This window comes from Chlamydotis macqueenii, chromosome Z (assembly GCF_036417535.1).
Source record: "Chlamydotis macqueenii isolate bChlMac1 chromosome Z, bChlMac1.mat, whole genome shotgun sequence".
Classification (NCBI taxonomy): Eukaryota; Metazoa; Chordata; class Aves; order Otidiformes; family Otididae; genus Chlamydotis; species Chlamydotis macqueenii.
This window is the reverse complement of record NC_141593.1, coordinates 48,732,704-48,759,860: the sequence shown is the minus strand read 5'-3', so window position 1 is coordinate 48,759,860 and position 27,157 is coordinate 48,732,704. Positions and strand designations below refer to the sequence as shown.

Genomic DNA, 27,157 nt, shown 5'->3' with positions numbered 1-27,157 from the left:
AGCATTCTCCTGCTCAGAAGAGCCTTCTGGGAGGAGTATCTGCATCCCTACCTGCTGCTTACAGCAGCCCTGTGCACACTTGCTTTTGTAGCAGGACCTTTACATGTTGGAGTGTCTAGCCACTCAGATTACGCTCCTCCTCTTGCAAACCCCTGGAGCCAGGAACAATCACTTGTGGTGAGAGTGAAGAGTTTAAGATACCTCAGTGCTCAGAAGGGCACTGTGTTCAAACAGGGGCTGCGTGAGAAAAGCCTGCAAATGCAGGGATGAGAGCTATGTTCCTTAGGAAACATAAGGCATGGCAAACAAATCTGTGAAAGTTGTTCCTTGTGAAGGCCTTGGCTCCTTGTACCCCAGAAACCAACCAGTTGCTTTGATATGGATCTTAAGTGCAAAACCCACTGCAGGAGGTACTGAACCTGCACATTCCTGCACAAGAACAAGGGAAAAAATGCCATTTTCTGCTGCCAGCCACAGTGTCAGAGGAGGTAGTCACGCAGGGGAGGAGGCAATCCTCCCACTCACTCACACAACTAGTGACTGAGAGTCTACCAAGCCTACAGATTTGTGCCTTACTTGCATTTTCCAATTTACACTGTTGCTGTGGTGAAAAAAGGCAGACTTGTTCTTGCCCTGAACATGTGACATGACCTTCAACTACAGGCTGGGGCTGAGGTACCTGCCTTAGGAAATTAATTTTGTTTTTCCAAGATGCAGCTTCTCAGCAATGCCTGAAGATCAGGACTGCTGTGAAGTGTGTCACGTTATAGAGTCCAGCTCCAGTTTTGAGACTATTTGACTTCAAGCCCTTCAACAAAAACCTGCAATTGCAGGGACCTGTCCCCATACTGCTATAAAGTACTGGTGAGAGTGAAGCCACCAGCTTTGTCCCACTGTTTCACAGATGCTTATCATGGAAACCCCAGGAGCTGGGTCAGAGAGCCTCACATGGCTTTCCAGCACAGTGCTGCTCTCTGACTTCTTGGATGAACTGACATAGGTCCTTGATTCCCGGGGAAAAAAATATAATGTCACCATCCAAAAGCAGTCGGTCCTCCACTAAAATCCCAAGTCATCCACATACCACGTAGATGGTTTGTGTATTCTCCAGGGCGGATACCTCATCCTGAAATAGCTCTCCATGTGTTTTGTGCACAATTGACAGGTGTTTCACTAAAAAGGACTAGATACAAATAATTATTCCAAGATATTAATTATTCATTGCCTTTTTCAGCATTTGAAATCACAGGGAGGAGGGTTGAGAAATGTCCCAAATAGGCCAACCCTAAATACTTATCAGAGACACAGTCAGGCTATCTGCAAGGCTGCTTTTGCTTTTTCTTCCTCTATTGGTACACTCCTGTCACAGTACAGTAAAGTAAGGGAATATAGGCCTTTTCTAAAACTCAAGTGAGCTCTTAAAGCCTGTGATCAGGGATGGAAAATGGGGGGGAAGGTTTTTACTGAGGAGCTGGTCACTGTCTCTAAAGAGTTACACTCAGAGAACACATTGTTAAAATACTAACCTTCAAAACACTGAGAAAATAAAAAATACTAGGTTCAAGGTCACCGCAACAGCTTTGATTTAACTGCTCTGTTTCAACTGGTGGCTTTAGAAATGTGACCATTTGCCCCATGCCAGCTTCCACAGTCCCCTGGCAACTGTGAGGCATGGCCAGAAGTCGTCTCTGGTTTCTGGGGACCCTGCTGCCTTTCCTGGAAAATGTTTTCCATTTCAAGCAGCCGAATGCCTCTCCAAAGGATTACTTTCTTTCCCTATCACTGCTGTTAAGTTGATGAGTGATTATTAGCAAAAATCTCTCTTTAAATAAATTTTACTAAAAGTACTAAAGCATCTCAAAAATCCTTGATGGCTTAAATTGGTTACCCAAGATTAAGGAATATCCACGGGCTCACATCATCAGACAGCATAGAACACCCTTTTCACCAGGCAGGCAGAAAATTTGTTAGTTATTGTGAAATGCCCAGGCTGGACGACCATCACAAAAAACCCCAGGAGGACATCAGCCATTCCTTTGTTAGAACCACAGCCACCAAGGACAGCTTGGGGAACCATGCTGAGAGAAAACAAACTATTGAATTGCTGCTCACTAAGTGAGCCCCCTCCATTCTATGCTCGGGGACAAGTAGAAACCAATGAAAAAAAAGCTGCAGGTAAATTTCAGGTAATTAAGGCTTCATTATAATGCTTCATGCAAGTGTGTGCACGAAGTAGTATTAGATGGGAAGCCATAATACCCATTGTGACTGACTACATTGTGCTAGCAAACTCACATGTCACATGTTTAATTGGTTTAGTGAGACTGACATTTTTATAATGCCTGGCACTTACAAGGCAGCCAAAATAATAATTCACAGCTCAATTAGCCCTGTCTTTCCCACTTTTCAAGCTCCTTCCATGCTAATGAAGAGGCCAATTTATTTAATTTTTCTTTCCAGAGTTCAAAATTGGTCACAGTAAGTGAGCTTTATGACTAAGGGAGAGTTTGGGATTTCACTTTAATGAATCTGTTGGTCTAGCAAACTTTCTGTAATTTTTCTACTTAGAATTTTAATTACTACTATTCATGATCACTAAATTACTGATTTTCAGCTTTTATAATGATGTCCAGTCTGCTTTCCTTCTCAGTTACACCATTCTGCATCAGTCTCATTGCTCTAGTCTCACTGAATTTACTCTTGCAAGATTAGACTGAAATTTCTGAAAAAAACTTTCTGGAAAGATAGGTGACTTAGTACAGTGGGTCTATACAAGGAGAAACGGAGTAAATACAGCTTGCAAAGGCTATGGAAGAAGCCCACAAATAAATGCAAAGGCATTACTAGGTGAGGAAAAAGAAAGAAACTTTAATCTCAAACAGTAGAAAGAGTCAGTTTCTCTCTCTAGCACTTATCAGTGCTTTGTAATTAAATAAAATTCAGTATGCTTGCTTCATAATGGTTTCCTTATTACTTCTCTGTCTTTCATATACTCTGTGTTTCATTCTTGGGTGGTGAAGCTCACATCGTTGAAGTCATTTATCCATAAAAGATTTCTACAGGATATACTATCAGGATCAGGGCTTAATCTAGTAAATGCTGATACTATATTGGGAATAATATGTGAACAAGTGCTTATGTGTACTGGCATTTATACTTGTTTCCTTGAATCACTTGTCTGTTCATCTGAGTTTGCTGCATAACATCCAGTGCAGAGATTTGGACATCTGACGGTGCTAGGATGAAGGGTGGGAGGGGATGACCTACCTGCTGTAAAGTCAGTTTAGGAAGGGAGAGGAGCATTAGAGCTAGAAATTTAACCCTTGAACTTTCTGGCCGTTCAATTCACCTGCAGAACCAGCCCTAGAAAGCCTCTGTCCTAGAGGACAGGATGGTTAGGAGGCTGATGGCCTGGCTTGCCCCTGGGGCAGCACCCGGGGCCAGCACAGCAGGTTTCCACCCTCCTCTGTCCCACTGGCAGAGCCACTGCCAGTGGTGGCCACCTCAAAGCCCTGTGGCACCTTTCTCCCCTCCAGCCACACAAGGGGGAAAATGGTGCCTGTGCTACATTAACGCTTGTTGGAATGAATAGGCACATTTTCAGATGACAAAGCAGAGTTGTCTTCATAAGTTAGCAGAGTTTAACAAGGCCTTTCTCTATATTGCAGGTTATGAAACAAAAGCACTTAAAAGCAAAGAAATCAACTGTATTTTTTAAAAATACCACACCAGTGCTTCCAAATAAAGGATGTAGATCCCTTCGGATAAAGTCCCCTGCAAATGCCAACAAGAGCAATGAAAACCATCATTCATTATGACAAATGGTTTCTACGTAGCAGGCTCCTATCACACTGGGCCAAGGGAAAAATGCTTGTATTTCCTCTGCTGTGAAACATTTCATGCCTGATTTCATAACTTCTCTATCTTGACCAACGGGCTGGGCTCTCAGACAAGAGTAAAAGATAATTCTTGTTATCTTCTACTTCTACAATCTTAGACGATAAGAAGATAATTCTTGTTCCAGGTCCTCTTGGATGTGGTCTACACTTGCTTGGGCTGGCAGGGCTTGGCAGAGTCTGACAGTGCTCTGTGGGAGAGATCACCAGCCAAATGCCCTGCTGATGCACAGGGAGTGCCTGGCTTCTGCCAGGGAAGGGTGAATGGCAGGCTCCAAGCAAAAGTGACCCTCAGAAACCACATACATGGGAGACAGCTCAGTCTGAAGTTGTCCTTATACATAGAGGACAATGCAAACTGAACTCAGCCCTGCTGTGAAACAGGGAGTGTCACTGTCCCTTTTTCTGCTCATTTGTTTTCTAGATGTAAGAGGCCTCTCTTGGCTGTAGCTGTGAATTAATATAATTTTGAAGGAAGTCCTAACCCTAATGACAATAAGTCATTCACTTGCATTTGTATACCACAGCTGTGACAAGCAGAGAACAAGTCCTTCATGACTTTGAGTATGATGGCTAGCTTTAAGCACTAAAAACTACCCAGATCCTATGCAGGCAAATACGTGCTGGTAGGAGCAGAAAACCTAATCCAAGGTAGTCATGCTTTGAAATTTTCTCTGAATGGATGTGAGAAGAGGAGATGACATTTCAAGTAAAGTCACTTGCCACTATTATTTGGCATATCACAGGGACCTCAGAGCTGTCTTTCTGCGTAGCAAAGTGAATGTAGAATGTCATCAGTGCTATTCTCTGCAGACTGGCTGCAGAAGATTAATTTAGATTTAATTACGTTATAATACAGTATGTGCAGGAAACAGACTTACAGAGGCACATCATGGAACCTGTCCCAGGCAGAAGTGCATTAGATGTGATTCCGGGTCTTGGCAAGAGTAAGGGGTGAGTTTCTGTGAGTATCAGTGGCAGACTTCTTCTTCTTTCCGTGAAACAATAAAATGGGAGACCTTTTTTCATCTTATTTACATTGTTTCCTCCTGCAAAGAAACCAGTCCAGGGTCCACTGTCTCATGTCCATGGCAGTAACTACTTGCAAAGCATCCCAGTCAGTCCAGCAGTACTGTTCTATGCCTTGGCACACCATACTCCCCTGAGCATTAAGTCCTTGTTTCCTCCCCATGAAGCGTGGTGCATGAAGTCTCCTCAGTCTGGGACCTTGCCTAGCACCCTGCTCTGTTCCAGTAATGAAGCATGCTGGACACACACGTCTGTGGAAAGAGCAGCTTTGCACTTTATTAGTGCACACACCATTGCCAAGACTGTGATGCTATCCCCTTCCCTGAGCAAGAAGCAACTATACACCAGTTGATTTGTCTTGTGCCAGGCAGCGCAGCTAAGGAGGAGGAGTCTACTCACCCCTGGTCTCCCATCTGAGTGGACAGAGATGCCCGCTTGGTTTACCTCGTGGTGTGTCAGCTAATCAAGGTTACCTCTACTTTGCACCTTGCCTGCTACAGTTTACATTACTGTGGCTATCATAACCCTTCTTTTAAACAGACATTTCCTTCAGCAGCTGGAGCATCCAGATGCTGCAGTCTGTCCAGCCAACAGTGGAGGCTGACAGGCTCTGTCCATGCTCACAATCTGCTTCCTGCTGGCATATTCCTGCATTGCTTCCTGGTTTAGGAACCCATGGGAGCAATGTTTTGTAGATTTTCTGGATGGTTGGTTTAGCCACTTATTGATGTCACAGTGACCCTTCTACAACAGGGAGTTGACTGCCAAGGGATCTTCTGTCTCTCCCCACAGAAGACAGGCATCTTTCTATATCATGCAAGATAAACACCTCAGGTGACTGAATGTTTTTTTTTTTTTAAAATGTGTGCAGTTCGCAAGACCATGAGCCTGGAACAAGTCATTAATGCTCTGAGCTGATTAACTTATAGTATATGTAGTGTGTGCAGAGACGGAGGGAAGCAAAGCTTTGTTTCTGGTACATATGACTATTTAGATTATCTTTTTCCTATTGCAGACAATCAAAAGGGAAGACTGGAATTAAATTTGTTGTAATGAACATTGATATAATGTAGACAAAGTGCTCAAAGAAGTGGTGATTTCCTGAAAGGATGGGTTTCACACGTGAATATGAAACCCAACTGAAAAAAGGTTTTATGTAACTCCTTCTGACTGACTGATTTTGAAAATGTACAGTCACAGACCTAAGGCTAAAAACTCGCCTTTACCACCCCCAGCCTTCGAATTACTGCAAGAAAATACCATCAGAAAAAGAAGAGCTGGAACAAGATGTCTGGAGCTAACATGCCTCTGTAAAACCTGGAATTGCTTGCTGAAATTTATGTGAAAATAGCTGGAGGATTTCTTCTCTTTTGTTCATGAAGAGGATTACGAGCTCCTGCTGTGAATGAGTGACTTTAGTTGAGAGTACTAATCTCCCCTCTCTTCCAGCTCACATTGCTAACATTTCAGAACAGAAAGCTGCTTACCCTGCCTGAGTGGCTGCTGCCTGCCTCCAGGAGCACCACAACTGGCTGGACCTGCCACTTGTACAACACAATGCTGGGGGGCTAGACTTTCAGGATCCTGCTTACCCCTTCTGGGATAGCAGCTAGTGCACTACGCATTTTCAGGAAGATTGTTTAAATATTTGAGGCCTCTGTCAAATTGGTTTGCAACTGCACAAAGGTTTGCATATCTACCTCTCCCTATTCCTTGCTCCCTCCATGACAGTGATGGTGCACTGGAAATCAGCCCATAATACTGACTATGGAAAGGATAGGATGAGGAAAGGAGCACTAACATGTTCAGCTATTTTCTGTGTAGACAGGGTAAAGGTGGTCAAAATTGTTCTCCTGGCTTGTTTTTTTTCATGCGGATGAAAGAAGTTATCTCTATAATTTATAAGTGGGACACACTGCCCATGGTTTATCATCAAGAATCCTCTTCATGATGAAAAAAAAAAAAAAAGGGGATTTGGATTATTATGTGAAAATTTTCTGTAGATCAAATCTCCAATTCTAAAAAAGCATGCTGCAGTCAAGACAATTAGAAGGCTGTGCCTCCAGGTTTTGCTTTTATATATTTCTAGGCTCATCTCAGGGCAGGTTCCTTCAACTGCAGTGCGTGGTAAAGACATGATAGGAGAAGAGACCAATGCTATTACAATGTCTAATGAAAATGCTTAAGTGCAGTGATGCTAGCTTTGAATGCTGCACACGGTCTTCCATTATTGCATTCTGCATATCTCTAAGAAGAACGTATCATTAATAATTTGTAGTAACATATGGCTTCTAATTTATTGAATTCTTTTTTTCTGTTTAAAACAAGTGTAAAAAACTACATAATTACCATCCTTGGAGCTCACGTTGTATCAGAAATGGCTGGAGGATATTCACTCTTTCAAAGTGCCAAAGCATGTACTTCAGCATGTAGGGAGGATGCTCAGCCAAAGACAGTCTGTTTTCACCTCTGATAGCCTGATTAAGAGGAAGAGTAGGATACCTACACAAGAGATCATATCTGTTTTGCTAAACAGTTGCTGTAGAAAACAGAACAGCAAGTGACTTACCACGTCAATTATCTGCAGCAAAGAAAGCTGGAGCTCAACTACAAGCGGCTGGGAGTCATTTACTACAGGTCGTTCAAGACGATTGTAGTTTCTCAGCAGTTCTCTGTACAAGCGTCTCTGGCTTTCGCCGTGCTGAGACTCTAGGGGAAAAGAAAGATGCATCTGTCACTCAGGCTGGTCACACGGTCCCTATTGTTTGTCTGTTTTTTCAGAAAACTCCTGTTAACAGGTTTGTAACTTGAAAGCAGTTTCAAAAAAAATCCCCAAAATTCTGCACATGGGCATGATAGACACAGCTTTTCTGCATACATGACTGATGAGCTCTTAAAGAAGATTAACTACTAACACTCTAACTTATTACTAACACTCAGAAACCACTGAACAGTCTTTGGGACTCTTTGTAAATGACCCCCTCCCTTGGTGCCCCTTTTGCTGATGGTCAGTGGAGATGTGGCTCTAAAACCAGCAGATAGCTTCCTGGAAGGCAGTCAGAGCACTTTATTTACTTGTTCTTATTTCCTAGAGACTGGCTGCCCTAAGCCAGTGCTGGTATTACTTGGACATATTGTGTGTTTACCCAGCACGAGAAATGGGTATTCTTATTTCTTGGAGCTGATATAGAAGGCCCTTTTCTGCTCTCAGGAAACAGTAACAAGCCATCTTCATAGCCTCTTCAGTTTTATGTGGCAGTCTTTACAGGCTTTGGGTCACTTCCCATGCCTTTTTTACTTCTCATGGCAGCACACTTTCTTAACACATAAGGAGGTGGTGGTATGAAGGCTAGAGTACTTGACAGGTATGTTTCATGGTATTCAATTTCTGCTGTTACATGCTTAACTCAGCTGGGAACAGCCTCAACCCAAGAAACTGTCATGCAAACATATGAGCATGTAAAAAACTAGCAGAATTTCAGTCCATGATTAAATTTCAAGATGCCCCTGTTCCCCAGCTTTGGGGTGAGTGTGGAGAGCATCCATCTAACCTGTGTGACCAGGTTTCCTTGACAAAACAACCACAGATGTGGGAAGATAGCAGTGATGGCTTGGGTCTCTTTGCATGGCAAGGTGAGCACTTTGCTGGGACACACTACCCAGGAGCTGGGGTCCCCCAAAACAGTATAGGTGTTGGTGCAGCCTGAGCTCTACCTAAGAGCTGTATCTAACAGAGTGAGGGTCATGGGCTGCAGGTTCCCTGAGGCCAAACTAGTCCTATCAGCATGAGTGCATATTCCCTGAACTTTAGAAATCCAAACTCTGGCAGGGAATCTGCACTCTAAATTATTATTACTTTGGACTGAAGTATTTTTTTATCCACTGTAGCTCCCGGTCCCTGTGTGTGACTTTTTTTAACCCTTGAGCAGAGCTCTGCACATTGAGATCAGGACTCTTCTCACAGTGGTTATGATTAATATCTTTTTCACAACATAAACAAACCATAATAACCAGTTCTGCCTTTCCCAGACTCTTACTGTGCCCAGTAAACCTTGCAAGCCTGGAACAAGCTACTCTCCACTGCAGTAGCCATGCCTTTTAAAATTAATAATAAATTTAGTTTATAAACAGTTTATAAGTCTGTTTAATTTGTGTCCTGTTCAGTTTTCCTGATACTAAATGGAGCTTTGTGGCTTTCCAGTATGGCAGCGTCTGGTGAACAAGGAGGAAGAGTATTTTTGTTTATTTTGGTAAGTTACACCAACACATCATCTTCATGAGCCCTCTCTGGCCTTCAGTAATACATTACATGATCATGGGGATTCAGAGGAGCAGATGCTGTAAATGCTGATCCAATAGCCCTTGCTGAAATATCAGTATCGGATAGTATGTTTCTCTACTTCACCATCTTAAGTAAGCTTCTGCACAAGGCAGTGATTTAGGTCCTCTGTTATAGCTTTGGTACTTGCTTTCCAGTGCCACAGCAGACCTTGACTCCCTTGTAAGATCCTTCTGTGGAAAGAAAACCAGTGAAAATCACTGCACATTGTTCTACAGAAAAAGACTCTATATTTTGAGCAAATTTGCTGTCCTTTCACTCACCTACTCACCCCACCACTGCCAACCCCCATGTTCCTGTGCTTTAGGGAAGAAATGACTGCTTGCACTGTTGCTCTCATCTTGAGTACTTACGTAATATTTCCCTTTAACCTTCCTTTTAAGCTGGCTATCTCAGCTTTTACAAGTGAAAAGTGCCCTTCACCAGTCTCTGGAAGTCAGCTGGATTGCTAGAGTGCCCTGGTACCATCACTGTTGTGGTGCATTAACAGCCCCCTCGAGAGAGGTCTGACTTGAAGAGATCTAAGCATAACCCTTTGCTGTGTGCTTTGGGAAGCTGTCTTGGTACTGTGTGCTCCAACCATGCTGAAACCAGCCCATTTTAGGTTATTCGTTTCTTCATTTATTTATTTTCCTCTTTCTTTTTATATTTCAGGGTTTTTTTCTTACCCAGAGGTTTGAAGTATTCATTTTATTTTTAGCTTTGCAGCCAAGAGCAGATACTTGAGTTACACCAGGATCAGCATGTCTTGGGTCACCATAAAACATGGAGGCCGATTGATGCAGGTCTCTTTGCCATCATTGGCAATAGAATATGAAGAGCTCAGTCTAAACTTGAGCTTGGGCATGCACAGCTACTGGCCTAGAGCTGACATCAGCCAGTACCATCTTGTTAAACTTCATGAGCTGAAGTAGCCCAGTACTACAATTTCACACCTGCTTTTCCACCCATTCTTCAACTCTCCCCTCTCTAATATGATCCCATTACTTTGCAACCTTTTGTACCCAAAATTGTTAACATAGCTTTAGTTCATCTATTCTTTGCCTGCTGAGTTGGCATTGGTGACCACATGTTTGTGTGCTCCATGGTTTTGCTTACAAAATTACACACATTGAGAAGCAGCGAAGCCTTTGAGTTGTCCCAGCAAATAGCCACAGCAGCTGTTAGGACTAAAAAGATCTGGCTACTCTAATCACACTACCATCTCTCTGCTAGAGCTGCTTTGGAGAAGGAACTGAGGTGGATGACAAGTCAGACTTGTATTTTCATTGATTTTTTCTTTAAATTGTAATCTTCAAATACAAATGTTTCATATTCCAGAGAGATTTCCGCTTTTTCTAATGCTTGTGCTAATGCATTGTGACTCTACATCTCTGTGTGTTAAATTGAGTGTTTGCTGGTGATGGGGAAGTCTGGATCTCTCAGGAGTAGTGGTAGAATAACTTTTATCACTGCCTACCCCTCAGTCACAGATATCTAACCAAAAGTGGCAGCACTGTTTCATCTTTTAAACTGGGCTGGGAGCTGGATGTCAGTATTTAGGACTGCCAGGTCAGTCTCCCAAAAGCAATGCCAGACTCACTTGCCTATGTATGTTACAGGAAAGTACAAGGAACTGGCAAAGGGCATAATGTTTCTAGATAAAGGATCTTTGAGCAACAGAGAACCTCTTATGTCCTACCACTTCAGACACTGTCCCTCTGGTTTTTGAGTTATCTCTGAAGCAGTAGGAAAACATACAGCCTCATTAAAATTTGAGGCAAGAGCAATGTATGATGTTTGCCTCAAGTTTAGCTAGACTTTTCACACCATCTTCAGGAACATCCTCATAGACATTTGTCTATGCCTTATAGGCTAGATAAGTGAACAGTGAGGTGGACTGAAAATTAGCTGAACTGTCAGAGGGTTGTAGTCAGCAGCACAAAGTCCTGCTGAAGGCCAGGCAGTGGTGGAGGATGACAGAGGTGGATACTGGGGCCGATGCTGTTTAATGTCGTTACAAATGATGGGACAGGGTGCACCCTCAGCGAGTTTTCAGATGGTAGAAAACTGGGAGAAGTGGTACAACACATGGTTTTGCTGCCTTTCAGAGGGACCTCAAAAAACTGGAGAAATGGCTGACAGTAACCTCAAGAAGTTCAATGAAAGGAAGTGCAAAGTCCTGCACCTAAGGAGGAATAATCTCAGGCATGAGGATAGGCTGAGGGTCCACTGGCTGGTAAGCAGGTTGGCAGAAAAGCCCTGGGGGTCCTTATAGATACAAAGTTGACCATAAGCCAGCAATGTACCCTTCCAGCAAAGGCCACCAGCATCCTGAGCTGCATCAGGCAGAGCCTTATGAGTAGATCTATTCAGCACTAGTGAGATACACCTAGAGTGGTGGCTCCAGTTCTGTGCTCCTTGGTGTGAAGGAGATATGGAATTACTACACCAAGGACTAGGTTGTCCCTCAAGCTTTACTCTCTGAATAGTCTGAAAGGGTTCCCTAAACTGCTTCTGAAATTTGCAACCAACTGGGAGGTGCAAGGCAACAGGGAGGCACAAGGCAACCAACCCTCTAGTGGTTTTGTGAAGAGCTCTACAGAAAACAGAGGTATTAATGGACTACGTTCAACTCTTAAATACCTCTCTGAATCTCCTCTCATGCTTTGACATGTGCAGATAAGTCTGCAAGAAACCCACTGATTGGTCAACATGACCTATAAACTGCTACCAAACTCTTGGGAATACATGCTACAGTTGAATTTCATCTTTCTTTCTAGGATGGATTTGCTGAGAACTGCACAGCAAGGTAACCTGCCTAGGAGGTATTTCTCTGTTGCAGAATGCTACCACCTTCTCTAACAGGAGATACAAGAAAATGTGTGTTGCTCCAGATGTATTACTGTGAGACTAGGGAACTCCTCAGGTAGGCTGGTACTGGATGGTATCCTCTGTGCTGGACCAGGCAGTCCTATGATGTGAATGAAAAACCTATGGCAAGAAAAGAGAAGACTGCAGCTTCCCTATGGGCTTACTTCTGAAATGTATCTGAAAAGCTGTCCTTTGCCTCTTTTGTTCCCCTACTGGCAAAGGGCATGATATTTCATCAGGAAATAAGGCAAGTCATCTTGCTGTTAACTTACAGTCTGAGCTCTGTCTTTCCTTCCACACGCATCATCTGTGTGTGAGATTTCATCCTCTTTATTAAATGCAGACATGTTACAATGCCCCAGAAAGGCTAGGCCAAGAGACTAGGACTGAAACATGGGATAATTGTATATATACAAAAAATTTGCAGAGACCTCCTCAGAGCAAGCCTAGAAGTAGGTTAATAACTGCATCCATGTATTTGGACAAAGCATGTCTAGTGGGAGAAAGGCACCTCTGATGAGGCTTGCACAGACGGTGTCTCATAGTGATTGTGAGCACTCATGGTATCTATAAAGGGGTTTGAATTCTCTGAGATGCTGCAATTAAATTAGATCAAGATGGTACTGGCTGATGTCAGCTCTAGGCCGGTAGCTGTGCATGCCCAAGTTCAAGTTTAGACTGAGCTCTTCATGTTCTATTGCCAGTGATGGCAAGGAGACCTGCATCAATTGGCCTCCATGTTTTATGGTGACCCAAGACATGCTGATCCTGGTGTAACTCAAGTATCTGCTCTTGGCTGCAAAGCTAAAAATAAAATGAATACTTCAAACCTCTGGGTAAGAAAAAAAACCTGAAATATAAAAAGAAAGAGGAAAATAAATAAATGAAGAAATGAATAACCTAAAGATAACAAGGAAAGAGAAAGAGAAAGAGAAAGAGAAAGAGAAAGAGAAAGAGAAAGAGAAAGAGAAAAACAGAAATAAGAAAAAGAGAAAGAAAAAGAAAAAGAAAAAGAAAAAGAAAAAGAAAAAGAAGAAAAAGAAAAAAAAAGAAAAAGAAAAAGAAAAAGAAAAAGAAAAAGAAAAAGAAAAAGAAAAAGAAAAAAGAAAAAGAAAAAGAAAAAGAAAAAGAAAAAGAAAAAGAAAAAGAAAAAGAAAAAGAAAAAGAAAAAGAAAAAGAAAAAGAAAAAAGAAAAAGAAAAAGAAAAAGAAAAAGAAAAAAGAAAAAGAAAAAGAGAAAAGGAAAAAGAAAAAGAAAAAGAAAAGGGGAAAAACAAAAGAAACTTGACTAAAACAAGCAAAGCCCTCCCTGCTTCCTTGTGTTGCTGCTTATGGTTTCACTGATTGCACTGATTCGTTCCTTTACAATTTTGCTTAGCCTGTTGAGGAGACATAGGGCTCTAGACATATGGCTGCATGCTGACAACAAACCCCTTCCACCTTCTCTGTCCACGTCAGATCCTTTGGGCATGGATTGACTCCTCCATGCTGGAGTGTCATCCCATACTCCCCACTGTGCCACCATAATACTCCTAGGTTCTTCTGTGGGTTTGGGTTCATATCTGGGGAAGTGTTTGTTGGAGCTGGAGGCAGTTCAGCATTGTCTGGTAGGAATAGCTTTGAAAATTGCAGCTAGCGCTGGCCAGACTATCCATATGCCATCCCAGGAAGGCCAGATGCTCCCTCCTTTCCTAGGAGCTGTGTTGCCATGTCTGGTCTTGGCTAGTCAATCCTCCTGCTTTGCTTTGCATGCAGAGCTCCCTGAGCTACGAGGCAATAGTTCAGCCCTTGCCAGTTCCCCAGGTTTGCTCCAAAAGTGGTCAGCTCCTAGACTGAACACACCTGGGCCATATGTATAATGGCTTTCTGTGCATAGTAAAGAAAAAAATAATGAAATATTAACAAGAGAGTAGGTGGAAGGATGTGGATGTTGAAAAGATTTTCAGCCATGGTACCTGTATTTATTGACCATTCTACTTCTGGCTCATAGTGTTCCTTGGTTTTATTTTCATAATCCTTGAACTTTTTGGTGGGCCAGCTGCTAGCTGAATGTTTTCTAGCTGTTGCTCATTTCTTTTGGCAGAGGCTTCAGCCTTACGCACAAGTTATTACTTTATTCATGCAAGATTATGGGAGTTATTGGTACATAAAGGACTAGTGGTTTTCAGACTAAATATCATATTCTTCCCATATCACTTTATATTTACATATAAACATGCTAAAATGTCTCTGAAATTACAAAACATGCCTTTTTTTCTTTCCCTTCTCAAAACCAGTTCATAGAATTGTCTGCATATACAACCTTTTTACAGAGCAAAGTAAGTTAAAATCGACAGCCTATTCCTGGTCCATCACATTCTTGCTTTTAAATATTTTGTCTCCTGCCACTTCATAAAAGGTCCTAAACTGCAGCGATATTGTGGTTGTGGTATTTATTCACTCCTCTTGTATCTTCTGCAGGTATTTCACCACATATATGTCTTTTTTTTTTTCTCTCTGTATTGTTACTTTGCCATATTCCTTCTGTTTTGGTTGGTTTGTTTGTTTGTTTTATTGTTTTCTAAGAGAAACCAAGTGGAGTTCCAGTCTTTTTTGAAAAGCAATGTTATTATACTGAGATGTATTGTTATATATTTTTTTTTGTGCAATGATGGTATACAATCTTGTTATATATGGAACATTTAAAGAGCAAAAAGCCATCAGGAAAACCTATGGGCATCAGAGCTAAATCCTAGAACTTCGAAGTACTTTCCTAACAACCTGCAGACTCTTCTGCCATATTTTCTTTTTAGTTTATCACTGTACTCCTACAGGGACTTTTAGCTATTTATTTGGTAATGAAAACAGAATGATCGCAAGAAGACACACACACACAAAATACACAATTATGAATGATAGGAAGTAACAGGAGTAGTATCAGAGAAAAAGTAGGTTGTTTCACAGACAACTCATTGACATAAAGAATTGAAATGGCAACAGCACTTACGAAAACATAGAATGTTCTAATGCTTTGGTAGTTATAAAAAAAAACGTGCACCTTATTTTGTATATTTTGCAGATTTCTGAGAACATAAAGCATGTCGCTGCCATATGTCTCTTAATACTCAGAGGCACAGATGTGTTCCATCTGCTTTTGTTCTTATGTGCAGCATTGTAGCTTTTATCTGTAGCTGCAAATGCATTCTTTTTTTCAATGTCCTTTGATTTAAAATGCGTGCCATCACACCTTCAGGGAAGAGTACTCACATAAGAAACAATGGAATCACATCAATTGCCTCAACCCTGTATGTCTGTGTCTGTGTGTGTCTTTGCGTGTTGTGCATTTGAATACCTCTTTTATTTTAAACCTCTTTTTAATCTACTTCCCTTCTGGGTAATCTTTGACTCTAATCTTTGGCTCTTGCTATACCGATTGTTTCTGCATCTTACACACAAAACTCATTAGATACCCAGAGGAATGTGAGAAATGCTATGTCTTTCTAGGCAAAAAGGACCTAATCTTCCTGATACTGATCATTTATGTTCTTTCATAGCAGATAAAGAGCTCCCAGCAGAGATGGGTATTAAAGGGTATGCTAGGAAAGGTTTCATCTCAAAGACTTTAGGCACCTGACAACATGCTAAAAAGAGAATATAGGCCATTGTATTTTTGGTCTTGCTGGCTTGGTGTAAATAATTTAAAGGCTGAGATATGTGTGTAAGGTGAAGAGACACACATTAAGATATTAACAGTGGGATACTTCTCAAATGTAGGCCTCATTGCTTCAGGACAGAAATATAACTGGCTAAAGGCAGAAAGGGAAAAACCTGTATTTTTAGTGTAATGCTAGTTTACATTAGCTCCATACAATATTACTGTAATTATTACAATACTAGATGTGGAGGGAGCACAGGAGGAGGGAGCTGGAGCAGTGGTGAAGAGATGGACTCCGTTTGCTAGACATGTTACAGAGAGCTGTGGCTGTCTGAAGGTGACTCTTGGCAGCCATCCAGGAATTTGTGGGGAGGAGCAGCAATGGAAGCCAACAGAAAGAAACAAAATCATATGACAAAAGTGAGATTCTGATGATATGGTCATCAGTGCACTGGAGTGGGCTCCTGGACTCCCCACTCCCACTGGCTTGAACAGCAGCTTGTCACATCCTTTCACCTCTACAGCTTTTAGCACCCAAACCAGTAAACCAAGGGAAAGCCCTTCTTGGGAAAGCATAATAAACTTCACTAACTAAGTGCTGTCAATGAGGTAGCCATGGCAATCTGCAAAGCATTCACAGACAGCTCTGAAGGAGTCACAGGGGATCTGCAGCTCCCCATGAAAAGCCCACTCAACATCATGTCAGGCACACGTAGAGAGCTCAGATCTGGGAAAGCCATGTGTGAACACACAGGTGTAATAATGATTTCAGTGGAAACAGATAGGCAAGTCTGGTTAGGACTGAAAGGACGATAGGTAGGAAGAGGTTGTTTTTTTTTTTTTCCTAAGCTCAGTGCAGATAAGAGCAGTGATAGAGGCTATAATGAAATCTTCAGTTTACTGTGCAACAGAGAGTAGTGTTGTGGAAATGAACCACCCAAAGATGCCCAACGATGTTGCAGTAATTCTTTCCCCTTCTCCTTCTGTCGTGCTGGTCAGTGGCAATGGTTATGACCCTAGAGATGGCTAGTTTCCTGAACAATAAGCTTTTGCCTTGCCAGACTACCAGTTGAACTTGCATAGCAATGCTAAGCAGGAAAGGTACAGAGGATGCAACAGGCAAGGCTAGTGATGGCTTCTTCTGCCTTAGTTTTGCATCAGTCAAGCCTCAGCTGTTGCCTGTGAGTAAAGTGAGAGCTGCACTGGCTGCAAGTCACAGGCCAGACACAAATGTCCACAGTGAACATGGATCTGGGAATGCAGAGAAAGCTGCAAGTTTGTCCTCCCAATATCAGAAACTCAGATGCTGGACGATATGAAACATGGTGTTAGAGCCCTATGAAAGGGATGTGGGCTACCCTGATAGAAATTTTTATTTCACCTTGAATGGCTGCTTATTTGTCTTCCCTCTCAGTGCTTAGCATCTGAACTGGGAAACATCAAGATACATTTTCCCAAATCTGACATAGTTTCCAGCTTGGGAAGCAAAACTTAAGTAAAACATCTATAGATGAGACTCAGCTTTGTTTTAAGCAGGACTGCTGAGCTTTCACTAGGCCAAGCTACAAGTGCTGTCTGTCTGTGTGAAAGATGCTATGCTGCTAGCTGGCTGCTGATAGTTTGGAGGTTTTGGCAGCAGAAGTGGCTGCTATCAAGGAATTTTTTCCAAGGGAAAGAAGTCTGACAGTTTGGTGGTCTAGGTCTTCAAAGTCAAAGGGAGCTGTAAATAGAGGCATGAAAACTCTCAGGGAGCCTGAATTTATTTCACAGTGAAGACAAAAGCTGCTTCGACTGTCTTGATGAGGTAAATCTTCCAGTAGCTTCCAGTACCTTAAGGGGGCCTACAAGAAAGATGGGGAGAGGCTGTTCAGTAGGGCCTGTTGCAATAGGACAAGGGGTAATGGTTTTAAAATAGAGGGAAGTAGATTTAGATTGGATATTAGGAAAAAATTTTTTACAATAAGGGTTGTAGAACACTGGAACAGGTTTCCCAGAGAGGTGGTGGAAGCCCCATGCCTGGAAACGTTCAAGGCCAGGCTGGATGAGGCTCTGAGCAACCTGATCTAGTCGGGGATGTCCCTGCTCCTTGCAGGGGGGTTGGACTGGATGACCTTTGAAGGTCCTTCCAACTCTAGCCATTCTATGATTCTAAATGACTGGCTCTGAGCAAATTAGACTTGTGATCAATCAAACAAGGTCTGTGGAGAAATGACCTAGGACACTTGAAATTGTAAGAAGTGCTTTATTTTGACTGATTCAGCCCAGATTTGCTAACATGTATTATAAAGTGGCTGAGCACAGTCTGTATCATTAAGTTTATAGCTTTTTTCCCCCAGACTCTGAATGTCGCAAGGTCTCAGTGACAGTTTAGTGCTGGTTAGCCTCAATCTGTCTGTTTTCAGAATGCTAGATGCTACTGTCTGTTCTTCAGGTACAGGCCTCAAGTCCTAGTGAGGATAAGAAATATGTGGCTGATATAACCCATTCTTAGGCTCTGGAAAGAGTTACTTCATCATGCATGTGTGAGAAGGGATGCTGCTCTTCACTGTTCTCACTGCACCACGGAGACATAAAATACCTCCTTCACTGCTTGGAAAAGTTTACAGATGCTGACAAAATCATCCAATATGTTACTGCCATCACTAACTCATATTCTTCTCCACATGTCTTAGGAGAACAAACCAGAGAGAGAAAAAAGGTCTGGAGCTGTCTTTAGGACATGAATCCTGTGTCTGGAGTGGGAACTTCTGCTCTGAGACCATCAGAAGGCCCTTGCATTGGAGCAAGGCTGAAGGCTCCCAAGGCACCACCTGGCATCATCCCAAAGATCAGATGGATGCTGCTTTCTTGTGCACTGTATCTGCTTCTAGATCCCTCCCTACATGCAGAGTACTATAGCAATAGGTTCATATAACAACAAGTGCTGGTGATGTCAGGGAGCTTTTTATGGACCTTCCCACCCTTCCTTGTGAGATTTGAGGAGAGTTAACACAAGAAGATTTAGCTCAGATCACTATCAGCAAATGTGCACAGAAATACCTCCAACTTTCCTGGAGCCTAGTGGCTTCTCACAAACTTGGACCAGCTCCACAGTTGCAGCTGTGCCTATGATAATACAGAGCAAGCCTTAGAGTTGTGCCAGTGAACACACATAGAAAATTAGTGACTGAACATGAAGTCTCGTTCATTGAACTCAAAAGTCAATCTCAAGAGGCAAGCATGTACAGCAAGTTACTGTAGCAGACAGTAACTCACAGGAAATAATGTCAAGAGATTTGCCTAGGCCTTCCAAACTATTCTATGATTCTATGACTTTGCCTGCCTGTCTTAAATGTGTTGACACATGTTTCTGCACTAGTGTTCTTGATCATAGAGCAGACTGACACCTGCAAACAGACATGTGCTGTGACAAGTACATTCAATCCCATCTGACTCCATGCATATGTGATGCCTTAGCATGCTCTCAGAAACCAGATTGACCAGACTGGTGCCTGTGCTTCCAGATGTTACAGTAATGGTAGGGATCTGGGAGAAATTTCCCATTTCTGCAAGGTGCATGTGCATGCATCTTTTAAGCCAGTATGGAAGAAAAGACCTACTTGTACAAGCAAAGATGGCCCTCATTTATTTTCTGTTTTAAACTTGAGTCAGCTGCATTGTTAGCTTTGAAACTGTGTGTCACTCAGTGGGGTGATAAAACTCAGAGCAATCAACATAGAGAATGTGGGGAACTCAGGTGAATGCAACCTTCAGACATCAAATTAACAGTATGAAAGATTCTAAATGATCTGACATTAACACCTAGTTCCAGTCTGGTAACATGTATGAGATCTAAATCACCTAAATTACCAATGACATTACATTGTACTCTATTAAGACAAAGGCCTTCTCACATCTATTCAACAGTGTCTCTTTGCGGTAAACCAGTTTGATTAACACAGCTTACTGCAATTCCATCAGTCCTACCCAGCTGAGGCCTGGAGTTTAAACTCCATATATAGGTATTTAAGTACCAGCCTTGGTTCTTGCTGTAACACACATCTCTCAACTTGTGTCACCTCAGTCTAACTAGATCACATCAGAGAAATTGTAGCTTGGCAGCAGCATCTGCCCTTTTGAGACTGTCTTGCTAATGCTACTGCTAGTGCAGAAATAACACCTGCTTAGATGGAAGTGAACCAAGAACAGAATCCTTGTTAGGATTTGCTCCTACAGATCACCAGTTGTGTTCTGATGCGATTACTAGAGCTCATCTAAACCAGCAAAGCTGTGAGAAAGTATGAAATGAGTGTAGCACAGGAATCGAACTCTGTATTCTGAGTAAGCCAAAGAGAAGCTGTTTTGCACTGGCTGGGCACACCAAGCCAGACTGAGTTACTTCAAAATGTACATCTTTTAGCTGGTTAGCTCACTTGCAGTATTCCCTGGGAGTCCCTGGGATTTGTCCCATACTGCTGAGCACTTACATTGCCACCAGACTGCAGAGGATAGGCTCTGTCCTCAGCTTCCCTTTGCCTTTATTAGGCTTTTCAAAGCCACATGGCCAGAGTATTATCCTGATGTCAGGCTGCACAGAGCAAAGAAACCAGGAGGTCTGACTCCGCTCTACGTGACACATGTGGCACTTTAGTGGCATCACTTTAAAAAAAAAAGACATAAAAGCACAGTAATTAGAATGCATGGGTTGACTGGAGACTAGCAAAGTGCCTGTTTAACTTCCCTGGATGTTCAAACCCAGCAGGTGCCCATGCACTGAGTTGAAGGTTGTCCTGGTTTTATTTAGTGGGGTGGGGCTACATGGCAGCTGCTCTAAGAAGCTACTGGAACTTCTTTCCCCTTTGTTCAGTGGACTCAGCCAGGCCTAGGGCGGACTTGCTATTGGCCAGGGACGAGACAACTGGTAGTAGAATGTTTCCTGATAATGCCAGTGCGAGAACATATTTAAGAAGGGGAAAAACAGGAAAAAAAAAAAAGAAAAGAGAAGATGTGAAGAAGCTGAAGCGGGAGCAGAGAGGGGGAGGCATGAGCCTTGAATGAGCCTCACCTTCTGGCCTCCCACTGGGAGACCATCTGGGCCCAACTCGGCCTGGCCCGGTCAATCAGGGCACCACCCCTGGTAGGCTCTCGTACCAGCTGCATAAGGAAACTATCTTCCACACCCTTTAGGAACCTTTTGGACTGTTTCCTCTGCGCTGTATGATATTCCCAGCATATATCAGGGAAGTTGAAGTCTCCCACGAGAACGAGTGCTGCCGATTGCGCGACTCGCTCAAGCTGCTCGTAGAACGCCTCGTCCTTCTCTTCATCCTGATTAGGCGGTCTATAACAGACCCCCACCACAATGTCACCCCTACAGGCCTTTCCTCTGATCCTTATCCATAGACACTCAACTGTATCATTCCCAACCCCAAGCTCTTCAACATCAAAATAGTCTTTAATATAAAGGGCCACACCACCACCCTTCCTTCCTCGTCTATCTCTTCTGAAGAGCTTGTAGCCTTCCATCACAGCACTCCAGTTGTGGGAGTGGTCCCACCACGTTTCAGTAATAGCAACCAGGTCATAGTTATTCTGCTGCACAATCGCTTCCAGCTCCTCTTGCTTGTTGCTCATGCTGCGTGCATTGGTGTAGATGCACTTCAGCCAAGACAGCTGCCTCAGCCCCAGATCGAGCACCGTTCCCCTGGGCTCTTCCCTTGTGGGCCTCGTTTTGTCCCCTTCCCCCTTCATAGCTAGTTTAAAGATCTGTCAATAAGCCCCGCCAGCTCTTGTGCTAGGATTTGTTGCCCCCTGTGAGATAGGCGGGTTCCACAAACAGAAGACAGGCCAGGGGCCGAGTAAACTGCCCCATGATCAAAGAACCCAAAGTTTCTCTCTCGACACCAGCCTCTAAGCCAATTATTCATTAATGGAACTTTCCAAGCCCACTCCGTGCCGCTCACTGACCCTGAAAGTATAGAACAGAAGATCACTTGAGCTCCTGCTCCTTGAACCAAACGCCCTAAACCCCTGAAATCTCTTTTCATAGTTCGTAGGCTTCTTTGTGCAATTTCGTCACTGCCCACTATGAGGACTATGAGGAGTGGAAAATAATCAGTGTGCCTAACCAGCTGTGGGAGTTTCCAGGTTATGTCTCTGACCCGGGCCCCAGGAAGGCAGCACACCTCCCTACGGGTAGGGTCAGGCCGGCATATTGGGCCCTCTGTCCCTCTCAGAAGGGAGTCACCTACAACTATCACCCTTCTTTCTTTTTTGGAGGAGGCAGTCTTCAAGTGTGGATCCGACTTCCTCACCTTACACAAGCTAGGAGGCGGCGTTCCCACGTCATCCTCACTCGCCTCTCCCTCCGGTTTCAGGACTTCAAACCTGTTACACAGAGGGACCTGGGGAACCGAGGTAGGTTGGGATGGGGGTTGCCTGCGACGCCAACCTGGGACCTGCTGCCATCCCTCCTCTCCTCTCAAGCAGTCCCTCTCCGCTTGACTATGGCAAGGGAGAGGGTCCACTACTCCCTCGGTCCAGGGGGTGCAATCTCTGCGTCTTCCTCGCAGAGAGTCACTCCACCAGTCAATCTCCTGCTCGCACTCTCTGATACTCCGTAACCTCTCTACGTCCTCCCTAAGCTCCACCACCAGACTGAGCAGTTCGTCCAGCTGCTCACACCTCGCACAGGCGGCGTCCTTTCCGTCCTCCCCTGGCAGCAACAGGCTCAGGCAGTCCCTGCAGCCAGAAACCTGAACTGCCGCATTTTTGGGCAGACCTTCTGTCTGGGTTGCCACAGTCTTCTTGGGGGAAGCCTGCTGCCTGGTGAGGACCATGTTTAAAGCTGTGACATCAGGGCCTGTCAATAGGAGAGCAGCTAGCCCAAGAAAAGACTAGACCCAACTCCCACTCCCGCTGCTACTGTATTGAATGGGGAGTGCGGGCTGCTCACACTCTGATCACCTCCTCCGTAGGTGGTCACTAACACCTTTACTCACTTACTGTGACATGTGGGTGAGAACTAGTTCCCAAATTGCTTTTAACCACACAGACAGTGGGTCAAGGTCACACTCAGAGATTAAGAGTGGTCAGCTGTGAGTTGTCAGCTCCACCCCTGGTGAGTCAGGAGCCGGCCCAGAAGCTGCCAGCAGTCAGCCCAGGCACGCACTGTACCTGGCTGTTGGTGGCTCCAAAAAAGTCTAAAAGAGCTTTTTTTTTTTTTGGTTGCCTATTTCACTTCAGATCCCCTGCCCAGTGCAGTTTTACCTGCTCTGAAGCTTGTCTCTGGAGCAGTTCATGTACCACTGTAGCCCATGGGAGGGACCCCATGCTGGAGCAGGGGAGGAATGTGAAGAGTTCTTCCCCCAAGGAGGAAGGAGCAGCGTAAAGCAATATGTGATGAACTGACTGAAACCCCTATTCCCTTTTTCCCCCTGTGCTGGTCGGGGGGGAAGGTAGTAGAGATCATGGTAAGCCTGGGAAGAGGGAGGGGTGAGGGGAAGTTATCTTGTTCTCTGTCTCATTATCCTGCTTTGTTTTTCATAATAAACAAATAGTTTTCCCCAAGTTGAGTCTGTTTTGCCTGTAACAGTAACTTTAATGATCTCTCCCTGTCATTATCTCAAACCTCGAGCCTTTTTTCTGATATTACCTCTCCCTATTCCCTCGGAGGGCGCTGGGAGTCAGAGACTGCATAGTCTGGTCCTGGGTGGGGCTAAACTACCACAAGGTAACACTCCTCGGAGAGGGTACGTGCCCACGTGGGCGCTGGTGCGTGTTTCCCAGGAGGAGAGCTTCTTTGTATCGTTTTCCGCACCCTGGCTACCAGACTGTGCCATGTTAAGCGAAAGGAGCAGGAGTAGGTATGATATCTCCCTTCTTGGGGCTTTTATTTTCTTGTTTTTTCCTTTTCTTTAAAAAGATAAAAAAACCCCAACCTTTCCTTTTCTTTAAAAAGAAGAAAAAAAGAAAAAGAAAAGAACATTCTGCTACCAGTTGGCTCAGCCCTGGCCAGCAGCGGGTCTGCCGTAAAAAAAAAGAAAAAAAAAAAAACAAAAAACTATCCCCAAAGCAGAGGTCCAATACAGACCACCTTAATCAGAGGTTAATTTTATTCTGCTTTAGCAGTTGTCTGTAAAAGTGCATACTTGTAAACTGCTGGTAAAAGCACCTAACAAAAAATCCTCTGAATTATTTATAAAAGCAGTTTGTGTCTTCATGTGCTGGTCAGAGAAACTAAGCATGCATCTTGATGAATTAGTGATTACTTAATATTTAAAAGGCAGTATTTACACAATACAGAACTGCTCAAAATGGGACTGCACACAAAGTGAATATAACTCACTGCCATCACCTGCCTGTTAGTTCAGCTCCTGAAGTAGCACAGAAATGTCTTATAAACAAAGACAGCAAAGTTCTTAATTTAGTAAGGTGGGGAAACATTTTTCTGCAATACCATTGCTACATTAGGCAGCTGAAATACGGAAATGTAATAATGAAATGCATGGATATTTTCCAGATTCAGATAAACTAATGAGGAATTACCTGCATGGCATCAATAGTCCAGTGCAACGTCATAGATACTGAAGTTTCCCACGCACCTGGGCTTCTGAAATATGTGGACCACTTTTTCTGCTTTAAAAAGACAATCCTCCTTTCTCTATGCATAAATCATGGATAACATGACGTGGTCCCTCACATCTGGAATACTCAGTTTCAGAATTTATAGTTGCTGCAGGCATGCATGTTTCATATAACAAGCTATTAGGGGGCAATAAAAGCACTTTTTTTTTTTCTAGAATCCTGAATATCTTTCAGGACAGTATCTACTTCAACCTGCCTTCTAATTTAAAAATTCTTTATTATTAGCCTATAATCCTCCGTGTTTTGGAATAATCACACAGTTCCTACTTTTGTTTGCAATTTCAGAAGATAGCTTGGTCACAGGTGACACCTTAGACTACAGAAGTTCATTCTTATTTTTATTAGATATTTCCAACTTATACCCATCACTGCCTGGAAGGACTCCTATTAAACATATTAAAAGTTAGAAGATAAAAACAAACCATAAATACTAAATTTATGTATTTATGCAGCTATAAATCTTTCCAAACTATGCATAGAAAGTAAACAGTTAAGAATTCTCTTCTTGTCATTTTAATTTGTAGAACAACATTATTTCACCCTCATACCTACATGGTTCTCACAGACATCCTGTCCAGCCTGGAGTTATAATTTCTTATTCCTAAAAAAACACTGATAGGTTAATTTTTTTAAAGGAGAGCAAGAACATGTTCCTTTTGAAACACCATCATTTCAATTCATTTCTGAAAGTGAAAATTACTCACTTTTTGTTAAAAATACCCCACATATTTTCCTTTCTTAAAAAGGTCCAGCACTGTAAGAGCCACAAACTTCTTCAAACTTGTTACAAAACTCAGTGAGACCAGCACTGGACTCTAACAAAGTTTAAAACACAAGCAGATACAAGTCCTTCTGAAAATAGAGTTGAGGTGGCTAGTGTTTAGAAAACACAGGAAAAAAAAAACCGCCACAAACCCTAAAACTGGACAACTACAGATGAGCTTACCTTTAAAGAAAGACAGGAACAAGGATGCCCAGAGACATAATCCAGAATAAACAAATCCCAAGCACTTTTCTGTAAGCATTGTCAAAACAGGCTGGCTATCGCTCCTGAGCAGAGGGTGAAAGAGAAGGAAGTCTTGGAGACAGTCTGCAATGACTGATGGATTTGGCAATTACAGTAATAAGGCATCCAACCAGCTTCCCACCAGGAGAGAGAAGTGCATTTGCTCGTGTTTTTCTCCGGTCCCCAGGAGCTAAATCAGCTCAGAGCTGGGTCAGTAAATCCAAACACAAAAGGGCCGGTTACTTTGCTTGGAACTCACATTTCCAGCCTCTCTGAGCCTTTTCTTGGTCAAAAGCAAATTCTAGTGATCCCTGCACACAGCTCTGTGTGTATGGTAAGGAGGGAGAGCATGCTGCCTGGAAGATACTTTCCACATCCCCACAGATCGTGCCTAACTCGAAACAGCATGTCTGCAGCACTTCCAGAGCTTGCACTGGAGTGCCTCTAGAGGCACTAAAATGAGTTTGTGTCCCTCTCTGCTTTCTTAGCTCCCAGTCCAACTTGCAGCAAGCACCTGTGGTACATCCCTCTGTGATGTACCTCTTCTTTCTCCCATCAGTGGCAGAGGAGATTCAATAGTGTGGAAGCTGGGGAAGATTAAACTAGCCAATCTCCTGCCCTTTTTGATGCACCTCTTCCTGTGATCACTTCCACCAGAGGCAGGGAACTGCCCTGAGTACCCTCTTCCCCAGCTGCCCAGTGCTGCTGGCTCCCCACCATGGAATTTTGCACACACTCTGTCTCCCCTGGGACAGCTCCTCTACCTCTCCACTCAATTTTTTTTTTAACCAGCCAGGCAAAGGAAAGGCAAGGCAAAGGCTTGAATACATTTAATGACATTTATCACTTGGGCTTTTTTTATTCTTTTACCTATTCTGCACACTCATCTACTTCTCTTTCACTGAAAACAGTTGCAGGACTTTGCACTTCCCCTTCCTGAACTTCCCGGAGCTCCTTCTACTCGACCAGGTGACTCAAAGCCCCACCCAGCCCTGCCTTGAACACTTTCAGGGATGGAGCATACACAGCTTCTCCAGGGAAGCTGTTCCAGTGCCTGACCACTCTCACAGTAAAGAATTTATTCCTTATGTCTAATCTAAGACTGCCTATATCTAATCTAAATCTACCCTCTTCCAATCTAAAACCATTACTCCTTGTCCTGTCACAGCAGGCCCTGCTAAAAAGTTTCTCCCTGTCTTTTCTGTAGGCCCCCTTTAGGTACTGTAAGGCCTCCCCAGAGCCTCCTCTTCTCCAGGCTGAACAGCCCCAACTCCCTCAACCTGTCATCATAGGACAGATGCTCCAGCCTGTCATCATAGGACAGATCCTCCAGCCTTCTGATCATCTTCGTGGCCCTCCTCTGGACTTGCTCCAAGAGGTCTACTTCCTTCTTATGCTGGGGGCTCCAGAGCTGGATGCAGTGGTGAGGGTAAAGGGCTTGATTCTTATGACAGGAGGCAGAAGAGGAAGCCCTTGACTCAGGGTCACCCATCTCACTGGCAGCTGGTCCCTGAGCACTTTTCCCTGCCTCATAGAATGGTTGGGTTGGAAGAGGCCTTCAAAGATCATCTAGTCCTACCCCTTTCCAGTTGGCAGGGACATTTTTCTAGATGAGATTGCTCAAACCCCCACTGAACACTTTGAATGATAGGGCATCCACAACTTCTCTGGACAACCTATTCCAGTGTCTTTCCACTCTTACAATAAAAAATATATTCTGTATATCCAATCTAAATCTACCTTATTTTAGTTTAAAACCTTTGTCCCTTTCCTGTC

At 43.4% G+C, this 27,157-nt stretch overlaps 1 protein-coding gene across 2 annotated transcripts in view; it reads right to left on the bottom strand.

Moving 5' to 3' along the window:
* Positions 1-25,415, bottom strand: part of LOC104481213 (neuronal acetylcholine receptor subunit alpha-7) — a 59,030-nt gene extending 33,615 nt beyond the window's left edge. Inside the window, exons 1-2 of one of the 2 annotated variants that reach the window (XM_086770548.1) lie at positions 25,322-25,415; positions 7,495-7,634 (exon numbers count right to left, since the gene is read on the bottom strand). In XM_086770548.1, coding sequence (XP_086626674.1) covers positions 7,495-7,634; positions 25,322-25,400 — 219 coding nt within the window. In that variant the 5' untranslated portion in view covers positions 25,401-25,415. The remainder of the gene's footprint in view (positions 1-7,494; positions 7,635-25,321) is intronic. The other variant, XM_086770547.1, reaches the window with a different exon arrangement.
* Positions 25,416-27,157: the final 1,742 nt, after the last annotated feature.